The 15,946-nt window shown below is 41.2% G+C and overlaps 1 protein-coding gene across 4 annotated transcripts in view; it reads right to left on the reverse strand.

Annotated features, from left to right (window-relative positions):
- AFG3L2 (AFG3 like matrix AAA peptidase subunit 2) overlaps positions 1-15,946 on the reverse strand; it is a 336,314-nt gene that overhangs the window by 191,172 nt on the left and 129,196 nt on the right. For 3 of the 4 annotated variants that reach the window (XM_069219758.1, XM_069219759.1, XM_069219756.1), the window contains 2 exons: positions 8,728-8,802; positions 3,573-3,697 (listed from right to left, as the gene is read on the reverse strand). In XM_069219758.1, the coding sequence (XP_069075859.1) occupies positions 3,573-3,697; positions 8,728-8,802 (200 nt within the window). The remainder of the gene's footprint in view (positions 1-3,572; positions 3,698-8,727; positions 8,803-15,946) is intronic. The other variant, XM_069219757.1, reaches the window with a different exon arrangement.

Here is a 15,946-nt window from a genome sequence, read left to right on the forward strand (position 1 = left end):
CATGTTTGTCAAAAATGTAGGATTTTGACGTCGAAGTTTTCAATGTTAGTATTTTTGGTGCTGAGGGTTTTGGGTCTAAATCTGGAATTTTCTGAGCTACGGTAGAGCAGTGTGTCGATGCTGAGGGTGTTGGTACCAAAGATCAGCCCAACTCCGATGGAGGAGTTGGTTCACGAACATGCGGCCTGTGCTTTTTTCCCCAGTGCGGAGGCTGGGCCTGCCCGATGCAGCCGGTCGGTGCCGAACATGGCCTGAAGGCAGTGGTGGGCCAAAGATAGTCTTTGGTCGGTTTGGAGTAGGTAGGTTCATGGAAGAGGCACAAGTTACATACCTGGGGAGATCGGTGCGTGGGTACTTCTCATAGCAGTGAGGAGAGAATCTGAAGGGTGTCTGTTTCATCAATGGGTGAACATGGTGCGGAGGGAACTTGCCACATGGGCCGCAGTTGACTAGAGCTGCCCCGACAAAGTCTACGCCAATGAACAGATGAGGTAGACTGAGAAAACCACAATCAAAAGCAATACTGATGGTAAAGTCTGGAAAGGATTGAGCGACAATGGGGTTGAAAATGGAGCAGAGAAGCACATGTCCGAACCCGAAAGCTGAAGAAAACAGTTTAACAATGGAGTTGATGAACATGCGCTTAACTAGCAAGAGGACTTGCTCTACCGCGAGATGCAAAAGACTTTCCTTGAAGAAAAACCTGCACACAACAGAGCCCAACCCTAGATGGCAGGATTATGACATGTGTACCTACAGCCACAAACAAATGTGTTCCCGTGTTTTTTCTACTCAATTTTACTTGGTTTCGTTTTTTCCAAATACATTACATTATGTTCACACTGAAAGAAAAGCATCAATTAAGAAGTGCATTTTTTTTAATGAAAATCACAATGATTTCGATATAAAATGAATGTGGCTGAACCGAACCTTAATGTTTGACCCAAATATTGGCGTAACGTTTGTTAAAAATCACTGCTGATATAACCATTGTAAAGAACGCTGTGGATGTAATCACTGAGAACAAGGATGGGAATCACTTTGGAAACATTCTTATTCTATGAAATTCAAATAAAGTGGGCCTTTAACTGAGGATTAAAAGAGATACAATTTCATGATCTTGATCACCTCTATGAACTCTTTGATCTTGTTTTGTCATTACATATAAAAGCACCTAAGAGTAAAAGGTGCTGATAAGAGCTGTTGCTCCAAATAATTATTTGCCGTTCTGCATAAACTAGTACTTGTACACCTGCTTATGATATGCAGGGATAGTCTTCAAGCCTGGTTCAATATTGCTCTGCGAGACATACTAAATTCACGTGAGAACATAAAAGATCAAATGTGTGAATATCAAAGTATTGTGGATAGATATACCAGGCAGGTCATGTTTTTATTGTCTTATCTTTCTCTAAGCGGTCTGTCTCGTGTGTTTACTGCCTTTCACTCAGAACCAGACTCCTCTGACTGTTGAGGAGGCAGTAGGTTCCCAGATGGATCTTTCAGGATCAGATATGGAGCGAATGCAACCGGTCTAGTAAAAAGTTGCACTAAATGAACGTGTTAAAAATTGTAATGAATATGAATTGGGATTCTTTTTCTTTAGATTTAACTGATATTACCTAACTCTCAGGAACAAGCAATTTTGAACCCTTCTGTACAAATATGCAGAACACTAGGTCACACAGTATCTCCACTGAATACCTCTACGACACGACACCACTCAGTCTGGTTTCAGACCCAACCACAGCACGGAAACTGTCCTCATCATCACCAAGGATGCAATCTGCATGACTATGGAAAGAGAAGACATGGCGTCTTTCATCTTCCTGAACCACAATGTATCATTTGACACAGCCTCCCATCCAATCATCATCCAACATCTACATGACATCAGAATCATCCAAGGATACACACTACGACAGATCTGCCTCCTTCTCACTGGAAGGACCCAGTCAGTAAGCCCGGCACTGTACACCTTGGAGACCCTTGACCTTATTTGAGGAGTTTTTCTTGGATCCTCCCTGAACACGACCCTCTTCAACGCATATGTGATCCCCCTAGGCAGCATCAACATCCTCTCCTAAACCGACACACAAAGCATTTTCTCGCTCACATAAAAGATACCCAGTTCAAGTTCAATGACTGACTGCCCACTGGATGACGACCAATTGCCTAAAGCTAAACACTGACAAGACCGAAATCGCAGAATTAGTGCATGAGTAGTAATTAGAGCAAAGCGTTAGGAAACTGGTGCATGACAGGAATGAGTTGACGGCATGATCACTGGATGGCGTTTCCCCCAACCCACACACCACCGTGCGTAAAATGTACATCCCTCCGAAGTAAAATGCTCCTAACTCAAATTCATCTCATAGCGAGTCATAACATCTTTTGGATTTGCACATGTAACATAGGTGCACATTTAAACATTCCAATGCTGCAAACAGAGCAAAATAATTAGTGGGCACAATGGTGAGGTTCAATGAATTTCAACACTCCTACAACAGTCCTGTTTAAATACTGTGCCAGCAATATAACACTAATGATGTCATAGATCCAATACCCATGGTGAGCCCTTAAGAGGAAGTTGTGTATGTCGCAGCTTGTTAATAGATGGTCATGAAAGCTGTCCCATGGAGGGCTAGAAGACAAAACATGGTCTATTTCTTCTTAAGAGAGTATGGAAAAAATAGATTAAAACATTAGAAAGCTGAAGCTAAAGGAGCAGGTCTTGAACAACAATAGTTGGATTAGGCCTTCTGCTTCAACATTGCCTCGGTTTCTAATGATTTAGGTAAAATATATTATTAGTATTATGTCCCATGCCACACCAGTTGATCAATATCTACACCCCTTTATATGCCCTTCCCTGCAGCACAAGCCTATAACTCAGAAACAGGGTATTTTAAATCCGGAGTAGACTTCAGTAAGATATAAAGTCGTTTAGTATTATTTACTGCATTTGTAGCCAATAACTGCTGTTAATTACCTGTCTGCTATTATAGGAGTGAGCGGACAATAAGGACACTTACAGAGTGGAGGGGAATTAAAAGCTGTTAACACAATGCAAATAAGGACAATAAGGCAATCAACACACTCTCCTAAAACACTGGAAGCTTTGAGTGAGCTATTTCTTATCTAATGCAGGATAAAAATGCTCCACTCTCCTGCAGCGCTCTCTCAGCCTTTTCAGAAGCAGGCACAGGTTCATGGCCTCCCACTTATACTTTGTTGAGAGGAAAACTAAATCAGCCAAAAGCATAGAAAACAATCCTTTGCTTACTTTACCCCACTGGCTTTTAGGGGTGAAACCTTTCCTACTGCTACAGAACTCTCAGAGCACACAACACACCAGAGGTATAAAAGGAGCTGGCAGCACATACTAAACTCTATGTGGTCCAGTAACAATAGCTATTGCCCATAAATGGATCATTCTGATTGGCTGGCCAGCTCCCAACTTTCCATCAAGGATGCTAATATTAGTTATGTAATGGTGAGATCCCTGAGGAGGTAGAGTTTGCTGCTGGCAATCATAATTCTATGCCTAAAGATTTTATTCAGTTTCTTACCCATCACTTTCTGCCGAGTACACTACAGGAAGCTTGTTCTCACCCTCGATTCCCAACTCCTGTTGTGCTGTTTCCAGATTTCTTTCAAAGGTATCGACACTGCCGATATTAAACCAGACATTCTGCTAAAATAACAAGACAGAAAATATATCTATACCATGTTGAAAAGAAATTGATAAAAGTTAACAGCCATTAAAAAAGCAAGGGAAATGCAGGAGTTACTATTTAAAACAACTAAGGAGTCTTAGAATGCAGATGGGCAGGAGTACTGCAACGCCCAAGAGAGGGCATGTCTCTGGAGTTCAGTGTACCAGTGCAGATTTATTTGTGCAGATTTCTGAAGCATGAACCAGGCACTGCACTGTGTCACATCGTCATATAAAGGTGCAGGTAAAAGAGGAAAAAACACACACACTCGATAAATACTGGTGTATTATGCTTCAGCACCAGAGGCAATGGGGACGTCTGGCACAATTTATTAATTAGTGGAAGCCATGGGAAAAGAGAGCAGTGTCTGGCATGTTGTTTCAATTAGATAAATGGTTCATGTCCTACATGCTTTACATCCAGATATGTAGTAGGCCCAATTAGATAGTGCTGAGGGAAAAGACAAAACGAAGGCTGACTTTCCATCAACAGCAACTGAGATAGCATGTGGTTTTAGGCAGAAGATAATCCAAAACAAACTACGATGAAACAGGCGAGTTCAAGAGGTGAAGGGTTACAGGAAGGATGGTGGGGGGGGGGGGACATGAACATGAATCTTACAAAACCTTTGTTAGGTGTGGCAATGATTACACCTTGGTAGGCAAAGATGGCTGAAGAACCATACGGTGAGTCTGATCAGGAGGTACAGAGAACAAAGTGAATAACAGCGGTAACAGTGAAAACAAGGAGTCTGGCCCATCACAAATGAAGATACAGCTATTCGCTAGGTTGGTACATACACTACCTTGGAACTGTAAGCATTTTGATTCAAAACACAGAATTTTCTATAACACAGTACATGTGTGCACTGGCCAAGCTTCTGGTCACAACTTTGGCAATCGTCTGCAGCACACCTCATCCATCCCTTATCAATATGAATTTAAGCAATGTAGAGAATGGGCTATTTTGAAAGCAGCCAGAACAGCTACAACCCAATAAAAAAGCATGGAACTGGGTATACACAATCTCCTTCTAACCGTAAATAAACCTGTAGTGGAACGCTTTAAATTCATGTAAAAGTTGATACAAACTCCTAAAGCAACATGTCCCACTAGACTTGTCAAAATTCCTAGCAACATGAAAGGTGCCACCCACCATCTGGCTTGCAGTCGCAGGTGGGGGCACAAAAGTAATAAAAAGTAATCAGAGGCACGATGGAAAGGATAGGACAGAGAAGAAGAAAGCCATCTCTTCCACCACTGACCTCCAATGATGTTCCAGTCTGAGCGGGAGGAGATGGTAACTTAACAACACACAATGATCATGTTCTTACCATAAAGGTGTATTCCCAGGTTAGAGAATTGAGTGAATTTTAGGTGTCTCAACTTGCTACTCTGTAACTTGTCTTGTAATGTTTAAGATCTTATGCAATTCTGCAAACAAAGACAAGATTTGGTCTTGTTGTGTAGGAGTTCACTGGCACCGGAGAGCCACACTTAACTACACAGATAAAAAAAGATCTAGCCTGAAGATATTAAATCATATCACAACAAAATTAAAACTACGAAGCAAACGTTTTAAAGCAATAAGATTGCACTCTCAAAAAACTTATCAAAAGAAATCTTTCACTTGTCAACTCTACGACACCTTTAGTGGTAGCTAACTAGGCAATATTTACTCTCAACCTTTGTGACAACTTTGCCAATTTTTTCCACTACACAATTATGAACAATTTATGAATCCTAATCTTCTCCTATATTGTGCAACAACTCGTTAGTGGTTGAAAATATTCTTACTCATTTTGCACCTATCTCTCGAGAAATGTCAGTCCTCATAAACAAATGGGAAGTGATGATCCCTGCCCTCCTTGGATCTTGGAGCTGGCTTCTGAAACTATAGCACCTGTTCTCTGTGAGGTCCCAAATAACTCTACAGCCACTGCCTCTATTCCAGAGTGCTGGAAACAGGCACAGGCCATAAGCCCCCTAAACAATGTAACTCGTATTCTACCAATTTGATCAACTATCGACCTGTATCTTTTCTCCCAGCTCCATCCAAAAAGTTAAAAAACACACTAACCAACAACTCTCTTTATACTTGGAATCCAAAAACTTTCCAGATGTCTTCCAATTTGTCTTCCAGGCAAACCAAGCATGGAAACCATTTTATGCACTGTCTCATAACATCTAAAAACCATCCTTGATGCTGGAGGTACAGCAGGCATAATTTTGCTGGTTTTGTGGGCAGCGTTTAACACAATATCAAATGTAATCATGCTATCACAGATTGTCTGACAAACGGATTAGGGGCTCAGTGATTAATTTATAAAGGACTAGATGCAACATAAACCAAACTATCTCCACCCCTTCTTTGTCCACTAATCCTTCCTACCTCCATCATGGAGTGCCTCAGGGATTCTCATTGAGCCCCAGGCTGCTCTGATCTGGGGCTATGGACCTGGACACAAAGTACCGCCCTATGGTGATGATACCCAACTTATTATAACGCTTTCTAACCATCAGGCTTTAAATCAGGGTAAGTTAAATCAGTTCCTGTGTTGTGTCTCAAGCTGAATGATGGATAACTGCCTTAAGCTTAACTCAGGAGAAAACCAAAATTCTGATCCAGGGTAAACATCGGAAAACATGGACCCAAAGCTGGTGGCCAGTTGAGGTGGGCTCACCACCTATCCCATCTGCGGATGTTAGAAACCTTGGAGTCAAGTTTGGCAATGATTTAACTTTCAGACAGAAATACATTTGATGGCAGCCACCTTCTTTTGTATGCAAACTTTATGTACCTTGGCCTTCCTCTTAATCTTACCCACAAACTTCAGGTAGTACAAAAATGTGGCAGAGCTACTCCTCCTTAACCTTCCTGAAAGTTAAGTTTCTACTAAACTGGTGAACCTACATTGGCTATCTATAGGACAAATAATCACATTTACAACTCTTTCATTCACCCACGGAGCTGTCTTCAAAACAGGACCTTCCAGTGCTCAGAAATTTGTCACACACTACTCTCCCTTAAAAACTTTGAGGTCTTCTAACTCCTGGTGCTTTCTCTCTCCCAAATATCACCTGAAAAGGAGGTGAGGCTGTAGTTCTGTGATATTAGGTGCAACCTGGTGGAATCAACTTCACACCAAGTTCATAACTATGAAATTTAGTGCTAAATTCTTTAAAGAGCTGAACATGTGCCTCTTCAAGACAGTTTCTCTTTTCTGTACCTAGTCCTTAATGCATATAAGCCCATTTTCATGGGCACTGCTGTGTTTTATAAATCAAATCAAATAATCTTGAAGAGTTGGGTTCTAACTCCTGTTTCCAATATGGCTGTGATTCTGGGCAACTCACTATCATGCAGTGTAAAATTGAAAATATGTATACATGTTTGTGAAAATAAACATATAACTGTTCCCTCTAGTAGTGTGACAAATGTAAAGCTAAAATACACAATGCTCTAAAAAGATAATAGGTAGAGCACGCTATCTCACAAGTTATTGCACCTAAAGGGTAATCTACGTGTACTAGGGTTGTACCCAGTTCAAGCATTTTGTATAAATAGAGATTCCTTAGGTTGTGATTCATCGTAATTCTACAAACAATGATGAAATATTGACAGTAAATCAATTCTCTTGTGACACAAGGATTTCTTTGCCCTTGTAATTATTTAAATCAAAAAATGGTACACAACCCAAAGGGAGACTATGGATATGTCGAGTCAAGCTAAAATATTATTCACTTTCTTGCATAAAGAGAACATCTGAAGATAGACCTAAAGATAATGTCAGGATAGTTTGAAAAAAAAAAAAGCCGACACATAATTAGCTTAGAATGATGTGGCAAAGTAGGCCCGCCTCAAAGAATAGCGAGGAGGGAAGAAGGTGCATACTTCACAACTAGAATATTACTTCAAAATACGTTTTTCTCCTCCTGGTATGTTACTCCTGGACACAGTGTTCCAGCCCTATTTGTACCTCTGTTGCAAACATATGTTCTTCATCCCTTCAGGCAATGATTTAAAGTTAAGCTACTTTAACATCAATGAGGCTTTCGCACGTAGAGTACATAGAATTCTGTAAAATGTACCAAAAACAAATGTATTTTGTTCTGGTTAGATAAAAGGTAATATGCACAACACTGACCTAAGCCTCTAACTAATTCAGTAGCCATAATTACTCTTAGGTCATGGTTATTTGCTATCCAATTAGGCAATATCAAGTCTACACATATTCTGCCCTTCACTGTATAGTGTGGAGCATGACTTGAGACCAGGCTTTCCAATGTACATAGACTTGTTTGTGGTAAAGGCACTCACTGATTGCCGCAGTTGAATACAATTTTTAACTTATTAGGTGTCAAACAAGTAACGAAACATTTACACTTTCTGACCAGGCTAAGGGGTTCAGAGGGAAGCACATCTTTTGAGCCCTAATTGGAGTGACAACTAAAAATATAAGGCTTTGCTGGGTGGCAACAGTCATAGTTCGGTTTTGAGACTGTGACCCACCAAGTGGTACAGTCCATTGCCCTCTGGTGAAAGGGCACATTTAAGACTCTCCTTTTAAATAATAGTGGTCTTATTGCACATTCTTATATGTGCAAGCACTACGACCACTGTCCTTTACTTTGTTTAACACAAACGTCATTCAATTTAAAATGTTCCTCAAGTGAGCAATGCCTATTGCTCATGACTAGATTTACAAAGCTAAACAGGGGCAAAATGTGTTTCATTCCTTAACATTTACTAAAAAAAGCTGAGAGGAAAACGGTATTTGGATGCGTTACAGTGCGACATCAGAACAGGTTAGGGAGTCTGAATGCTCAACTAATTTTGTAGGACTTTACCAGGTTTGGATGAAAAAATTTCTTGTGTCCATGACAACTCGATTGTGAATTTGCGGAAACAATGAAAGTGGAACAAATTGAAAAACTATTTATTTTACATCGACAATTTAACTCATCTGAACATAAGCAACACATGAAAAAGCTTAAAGATGTATTACCCCTTCAGCAGGAAAGTTTCCAGGAGTGAAAACCACACGGACATATCGCTTGTTCACCACTTCAAGCCGGTCTACCTGCAGAGCAATCAAAATATTACAATTCATTAAGTAAAAAATACAGAAATGTAACTAACTTACTGAGGGTAAACTAGTACAACGTACAAAGCACAGATGAACATTGATACCATTTGGCACCCATCAAGGTGCAGTTCTTTTTAGATTTTTTCTTTATTCGTTCAATCTAAACACATTTTGCCAACATTTACTATGCACACAAACAAAAGTGACACTGAACAGCATAAACAAGGCTCACATTTATTGCCCGAAAAGCACATGTGGCTAATGAGCACACAATTGGGCTAAATTAGCCAAAACAATTATTCATAGGGCACAACAACCTATGTTTACCCCATTTCCTATTTTGACTAGGCTTTTTAGCCCCGTAGTGACCTTCCTTGAGCTGGACTTTACAATTGGCGTGACCTCTTTGTTATGCAAAGCTCTTACCTGCAAACTTTCTGCACACACATTATTACAGAGTAGCTTGACCCAACCATTTTCACACTGCTAAACCAATGACCACTCCGAAATGGTAAATCAAAGGCATTTTGGTGAGAGAACTGCAACTGACCAGCACTATATACATCACCTCCAAAACATCAAGAGGCTACTGGTCAGGAATGAAGGGCGTGAGGATAAAGTTTGACTTGACTCATTTTTTTCTTAGGCGTTGGAACCATTCTCCTTACATAGATAGAAAATCATTCTAAAAATGGCTGAAAACATGAAACTCCTTTTAATGTCGGCAGAGGCTAGAGGTAAGGTAAGGTAAGGTAATGTCGGCAGAGGTAAGACAAAAGCTCTTACATGTTTTTAAAAGGCAAAACTGTCTCTAGGTCTGTGGACAATCATGTTGCCTTTTCTGAAGTAAAACTTTCCTCCGTTTTTTTTTTTTTTAACATATATTTGAGGTACAGTAAGAACATCATGAGTGCTAGCTCCCTCCGCACACAGTACAGGTGAAGCATGGGCTGCAGCAGCACAAGGTTCCCACATATGCACAACACTGGCAGCGCACAATAACCATGCACACACAGACCAGGTACAGCAGTCCAGGAAGCAGCAGCATATTTTCCCTTGCACACAGTACAGGTGCAGCATGGCATGTAGCAGAAGCACAAGAAGCCTCCACATAAAATGCACAGGTACACGACAAGCAGCAGCAGGCCATACAGTGCTGGCATTGATGGGGAGCCAGTCGGGTTCCAAGCTTAGCAGCTGTTCCTGTTTTGGAACCGGATTACAATCTGTGAAAAAATAGTGGAAAGGCTGTTCAAGAAAAGCAAAATCCTTGTACTTTGATTATTAGCGCCTCATCTGCCCTACCCTAAATTGACGGTGTTGAATGATCTGTTGTACGGTCAGAGAGATGGACAACAAAGCCTGTAGATAAAGAGGTCTAGAAAAAACTGTGGTGCGTTCTGGAACAATACGTCCTAACTCAATAAATGTGGACCTAAATGCACTTATAAGTATATTTTTGGGGGGAGGGTTGAGAGAGAGTAGAGAGGGTGGGGGTGTGTGTGTGTGTGTGTGTGTGTGTGCGCGCGCGCACTCTAAAAAGGGGCATAGTCTGTGTCGTTAAGGGTGCGGCTTAAACACCTAAATTACATTTCTGTCTTTTCCATAGTGGGCCATCCGACCGGTATTTTCGTTCCTCTCTGGGCTTTTTGTTACTACATCCAGATTTATAACCCAACAAGTTATATACATTTAAAATAGGCAAAGACTAACGGTTTCGTCAGTAGCTCTTAGCAGGTTTAAGATAAATGAGCAGGGACGGCTCCTCCATAAGGACGGAAGAGCGTCGCCCCCCCGCCAGCAGCAGCCGCTGTGCACTCCCCTCAACGCACATGTGTGTTTAGCCGGGCCGGCCAAACACACATGCGCACAAGGCTCTCGCCAGCCCAGAGCCTGCACAGGCTCCCAGTCTGCCTGGAAGTGCCCTGGCTGGGCAATCCTGCAGGATGGGAGCCTGTGCCTGCGTGCAGCAGAGGAGCAAAGGAGCAGCATGGCACAGCGCAGGAGTAAGGTTTTTTATTTTATTTTTTAAAAGTTATTAATTCCCCCTCCATCCCCCTGCGCACTGCCCTCTGGAATCCCCACGAGCCACGACTTTAAATGAGTAACAATGATTTTGCTGTAAATTATTAATACTGAAAATGTTTCAATTATGAGACTGTGAATTAAACATTAGTGAGGCCTGTGGAAGGAGCAATGATCCCCAGAGTGTCTCAACCACTCCCATTATGCTCACTCTATGCTAGAAATGTAGGCTGCTTTTCTCTTTGCATTTCCTCCATCTGCATATATTACATCATATCTTTTTCCTCTTCATCACCCTCTTTTCATTTTATCCTCAATGCACTTCCTCGTATCTCCTTCACTTTACCATCCCTCCAACATACAACACTCCTACTCATCTGTAAGCGCTACATTTTCTTTTCTTTTTGCCTTGTAATTATGTTGATAACTGTGTACCGGAAATCAAAGAGGAGAGAGGGACCAGGGAGATTAATGGTCCAGTGTACAGTCTCCCAATGCGAACGTTAAAGAAAGAAGGGTACACTGTTCCAAGGAAGGGAGCGGGGACCTAATTCTACAGGAGCGAGAACCCTCATGCATCACACTGGATGACTGGCTTCATCATTGGGAAGGCTCCTCGTTAGGCCGGTGCTGCAATGCCTAACGGGCTCCACGAGGGGGGCTCTCAACCGTATTGCTCAAATAGTAGCAGATGGAATCAGATCGTATCAAAAAGATACCTAGTATCAAGTACCAGAGCAACAATGGAGAGAAAGAAATAATAACATTGGTTATCCATCAACATATTAATCATAAATTTAATCAGTATTGATTTGATGGAGACCAAGGTTAAAAACAAAAGTGGGAGTAGAAGGGTGAGTAATGATGCTCACCTACTCACAACACAAGAGGATTGAACCAATTATGGTACCTCTAATCATAAAGTCTACATGTTTCGCGTCTGTTGGTCCAGCTGGATCCATCGACGCTTCATCAGGACCATAGAAAACAAAAGACTTCTCCAAACTATAAACTAAGGTAGGACCCTAATAAGGGGCAGAAAAAACAGTCACTTACTTTTATCTACTTGTTAAGTCAAAATAGGTCGCCCTAAGAGAAATAAAATAAAAGCCATATATGAAAAAAGCAATGCCAAAATATAGTGCACTTGTGAATATAGTGGTCTTAGTGCAACATTCATGTGAAGATATGAACAAACTAGGCTTACCATCCCCGGTATCAGGATAGAGCTCATAGGAATCACATGTCAGGGACTGGAACTGACATTCTATGCAGTGGTAGTCATAAGGAAAGCAAAGTTAACAGCAATCTAATAATAATAATAGAGGTGATAGCCTATATTAAAGTATCACAATCAAGCATTTCTTACATCTGTAAAAGCTTAAAAAACCATTGTAGTGACAGTGATATCATGGCAGTGTAAGGAGACACTCAAATTAAAACAGAACTGTCTCTCAACACAGGTAATTTCTCGTCACAAAAAACATTGTCCCTTTTGGGAACATTACTGTGCCCCTGATCGTAATGTATAGAGAATATGCCCAGTGAGAAGATGTCGAGGAGGCCTGGCTATTCAAACGAAGTACTACATGCGTCAAAAAATGTGCACTCATATATCCGGTCATATGAGTAGGTATGTAGGCGAGAAAGTCAAAATAAATCAAAAGATGTTGAGGACAAAGTCGCCCATAATCTATAAGTGACAGGGGTAGAGTAGACTTACATTCATGTGCTGTCCGTAGGCTAAGAAACCTACCCTCCTGGCATGTGTCCCCGGTAGATAGCGGAGCGCCGCTCAGCCGGATTCTTAAATGCGAGCGGCGAGAACCCGGAAGTGGAGGCCGGCTCGCGTGCATCAAAACAATAGCGGACAGCAAAGACAGACTCGATCTTCGAAAAATGCCCGCGTCTGTTATCGTGGTGTCAAGGCAAACAAAATAGAGAAAGCAGACTAAAGGTATTAAAAGTATTAAAGTTTGCAACCTCAATAAATAGAAATTCAATTGGAAGATGCAGAATAAAGTTATGTAGACACAATTCTGTAAAAAAATAATAATAATAATTTAGTTGGATGGTCAAAAAAGGTCAGTGTCAAAAAATACCAATTCAGGAATAGCCTGAAAAATTCACTCTGAAGCTAACCATATAGAATATCATTAGGTAGAAAGTGTGGTCCATGGAATATCGTCATTCAGTCCCCGTAAAGAGGTCCCTAAATTTAAAAATCCAGCGTTGTTCAATTCTGAAAAAAGAGTCAGGATCATTAGATCGCAGTCTAGGGACTTCCAGGACCACCCACCAAAGGTCCTCTGGAGTATGGGAAGCGTCCAGAAAATGGGCACAAAGTTTAGTAGTCACTCAGCGGCATCTAATATTGCTCCTGTGTTCATTTATGCGTATCTTAACGGGGCGTGTGGTCATCCCGACATACCGCAATCCACAGGGACAAGTGATCATGTAGATGCAATTCTTGGAGGTACAGTTCGTGTGCTTTCTTAAGAACCACCTCCCAATGGGGTCAAGATCTAGTGACGTAATTCGTCTAGTTAGGATACAAACATTACAATTACCACAAGGGTAATGGCCTTCAACAGGGGGAAGATCCCACAATGTTTGTTGTTTTGGAATGTCATGAGAAACAAGTGGTCGAGTGTGGACCACTATATCTTTAATGTTAAAGGTACGCTTGAAGGCGAATAGTGGTTTTGGCATTGCTGTTCCCCCACTCTCCAAAATTGACCAGCGTTTATTAACCAATTTTTTGATGTTGTTAGACAATGGGGTGAATGTAGAGACACATGTTATACGTGTCTGGGGAGCCTTCTCCTTATTCGCCAAAAGATACTCCCTATGATTGTTCTTAGCTCTCTTACGAGCCAGGTTTACAATCTTGGTTGGATAGTATCGGTCATGAAGTTTAGCTTGAAGAGTGTTAGCTTGTCGGTCAACTTCTTGCACAGAGCTACAGTTCCGTCTAAGCCGTAAGAACTGACCAACAGGTAAATTGTCTCTTAGAGCCTTAGGATGATGACTATCATACAATAAAAGGCTATTACGATCTGTAGGTTTGTGGTATGTACTGGTGGTCACTACACCATTGTCAATGGTGATCATCAAGTCCAGAAATGGTAAATGAGTGGATGATGTTGAGGCTGTGAATTTCAGATACGGATCAAGGGAATTTATCCAAGTTGTGAATTCCACCGCTAATGACAGAGGTCCTTGCCATATGACTAAAATGTCGTCAATATAGCGTTTCCACAAATTAATGTCATTTTGAAAAGGGTTTGTTGGTTAAAATGTATTTCCTTTCAAAGTCATACATGTATAAACAGGCTAGGCTGGGAGCAAACGTACTACCCATCGATGTCCCCCTAATCTGATGAAAGAATTGCTCTTCAAATTGAAAATAGTTCTCTGTCAGAGCCAGGGCGGCACATTGCATAATGAAAGCTATAGGTGTGGACAGAGGAAAAGCACCACTCTGGAGTGCCGATTCCACAACCTGTAAGGTGGCTTCTTGGGGGATGTTTGTATAGAGTGCTTCTACATCCAAGGTAATGATACCATTTATCTCGCCACTTTGGTTAATAGATTCGATCAGATTAAGGACATCTTTGGTGTCCTGTAAGTAAGTGGAAGAATTCCTCACTAAGGGCTGGAGAAAGTGGTCACAAAAAATTGACTGTGGTTCAAGGACAGAACCTATACCTGATACAATAGGTCTTCCTGGGGGGGGGTGGGGGGGGGGGGGGTTTATGCCCTTGTGGATCTTGGGTAGACAGTAAAAATATGGGGTTCTAGGATGAACTGTGTCAAGGAACTCAGCCTCCTTTGAGGTGATCCTTGAATTGTTTTTTGCTTCCTCCAAGAGGCTCCTGATCTGAATCTGTAATCTCCTGGTTGGATCACTAGTGACCTTAGTGTAGTAAGTAGTATCACTCAAAAGACGTAAACACTCACTTCTGTAGTCAACTGTGTCCATGATCACAATTGCTCCGCCTTTGTCAGCCTGTTTAATCACAATATTGGGATCAGTAGCTAGATGTTGTAAAGCCTGCTTCTCTTTCTTAGAAATGTTAATGTAGGGGTGTTTTGGACATAAGAGACACGTCAGCTAACACTGCTTTTTCAAAGGTCAAGACTTGCAAGGCATCATAGTTGAAGGTGGTGTGAAAGTAGAAGGTTTTTTTAAACCTGAATCCAGTGCTGATAATTCAGCTGGTCTATCTTTAAAAAACACATGAAGACGGATCTTACGAAAAAACTGGGCTAGTTCAATATGCAGACGAAAAAAATCTTTGTTGGGGTGTCAGGACAAAGCCAAGACCTCGATTAAGGACAATGGTCTCGTCCACTGAGAGTTCTCTTTCTCGCCTACATACCTACTCATATGACCGGATATACCGATTTCTGTGCACATATTTTGACACATGTAGTACTTAGTTTGAATAGCCAGGCCTCCTCGACATCTTTTCACTGGGCATATTCTCTATACATTACGATGAGGGGCACAGTAATGTTCCCAAAAGGGACAATGTTTTTTGTGACAAGAAATTACCTGTGTTGAGAGACAGTTCTGTTTTAATTTGAGTGTCTCCTTACAATGCCATGATATCGCTGTCACTACAATGGTTTTTTAAGCTTTTACAGATGTAAGAAATGCTTGATTGTGATACTTTAATATAGGCTATCACCTCTATTATTATTAGATTGCTGTTAACTTTGCTTTCCTTATGATTACCACTGCATAGAATGTCAGTTCCAGTCCCTGACATGTGATTCCTATGAGCTCTATCCTGATACCGGGGATGGTAAGCCTAGTTTGTTCATATCTTCACATGAATGTTGCACTAAGACCACTATATTCACAAGTGCACTATATTTTGGCATTGCTTTTTTCATATATGGCTTTTATTTTATTTCTCTTAGGGTGACCTATTTTGACTTAACAAGTAGATAAAAGTAAGTGACTGTTTTTTCTGCCCCTTATTAGGGTCCTACCTTAGTTTATAGTTTGGAGAAGTCTTTTGTTTTCTATGGTCCTGATGAAGCGTCGATGGATCCAGCTGGACCAACAGACGCGAAACATGTAGACCTTATGATTAGAGGT

The sequence above is a fragment of the Pleurodeles waltl genome, chromosome 2_2 (assembly GCF_031143425.1).
Source record: "Pleurodeles waltl isolate 20211129_DDA chromosome 2_2, aPleWal1.hap1.20221129, whole genome shotgun sequence".
NCBI classification, from domain to species: Eukaryota; Metazoa; Chordata; class Amphibia; order Caudata; family Salamandridae; genus Pleurodeles; species Pleurodeles waltl.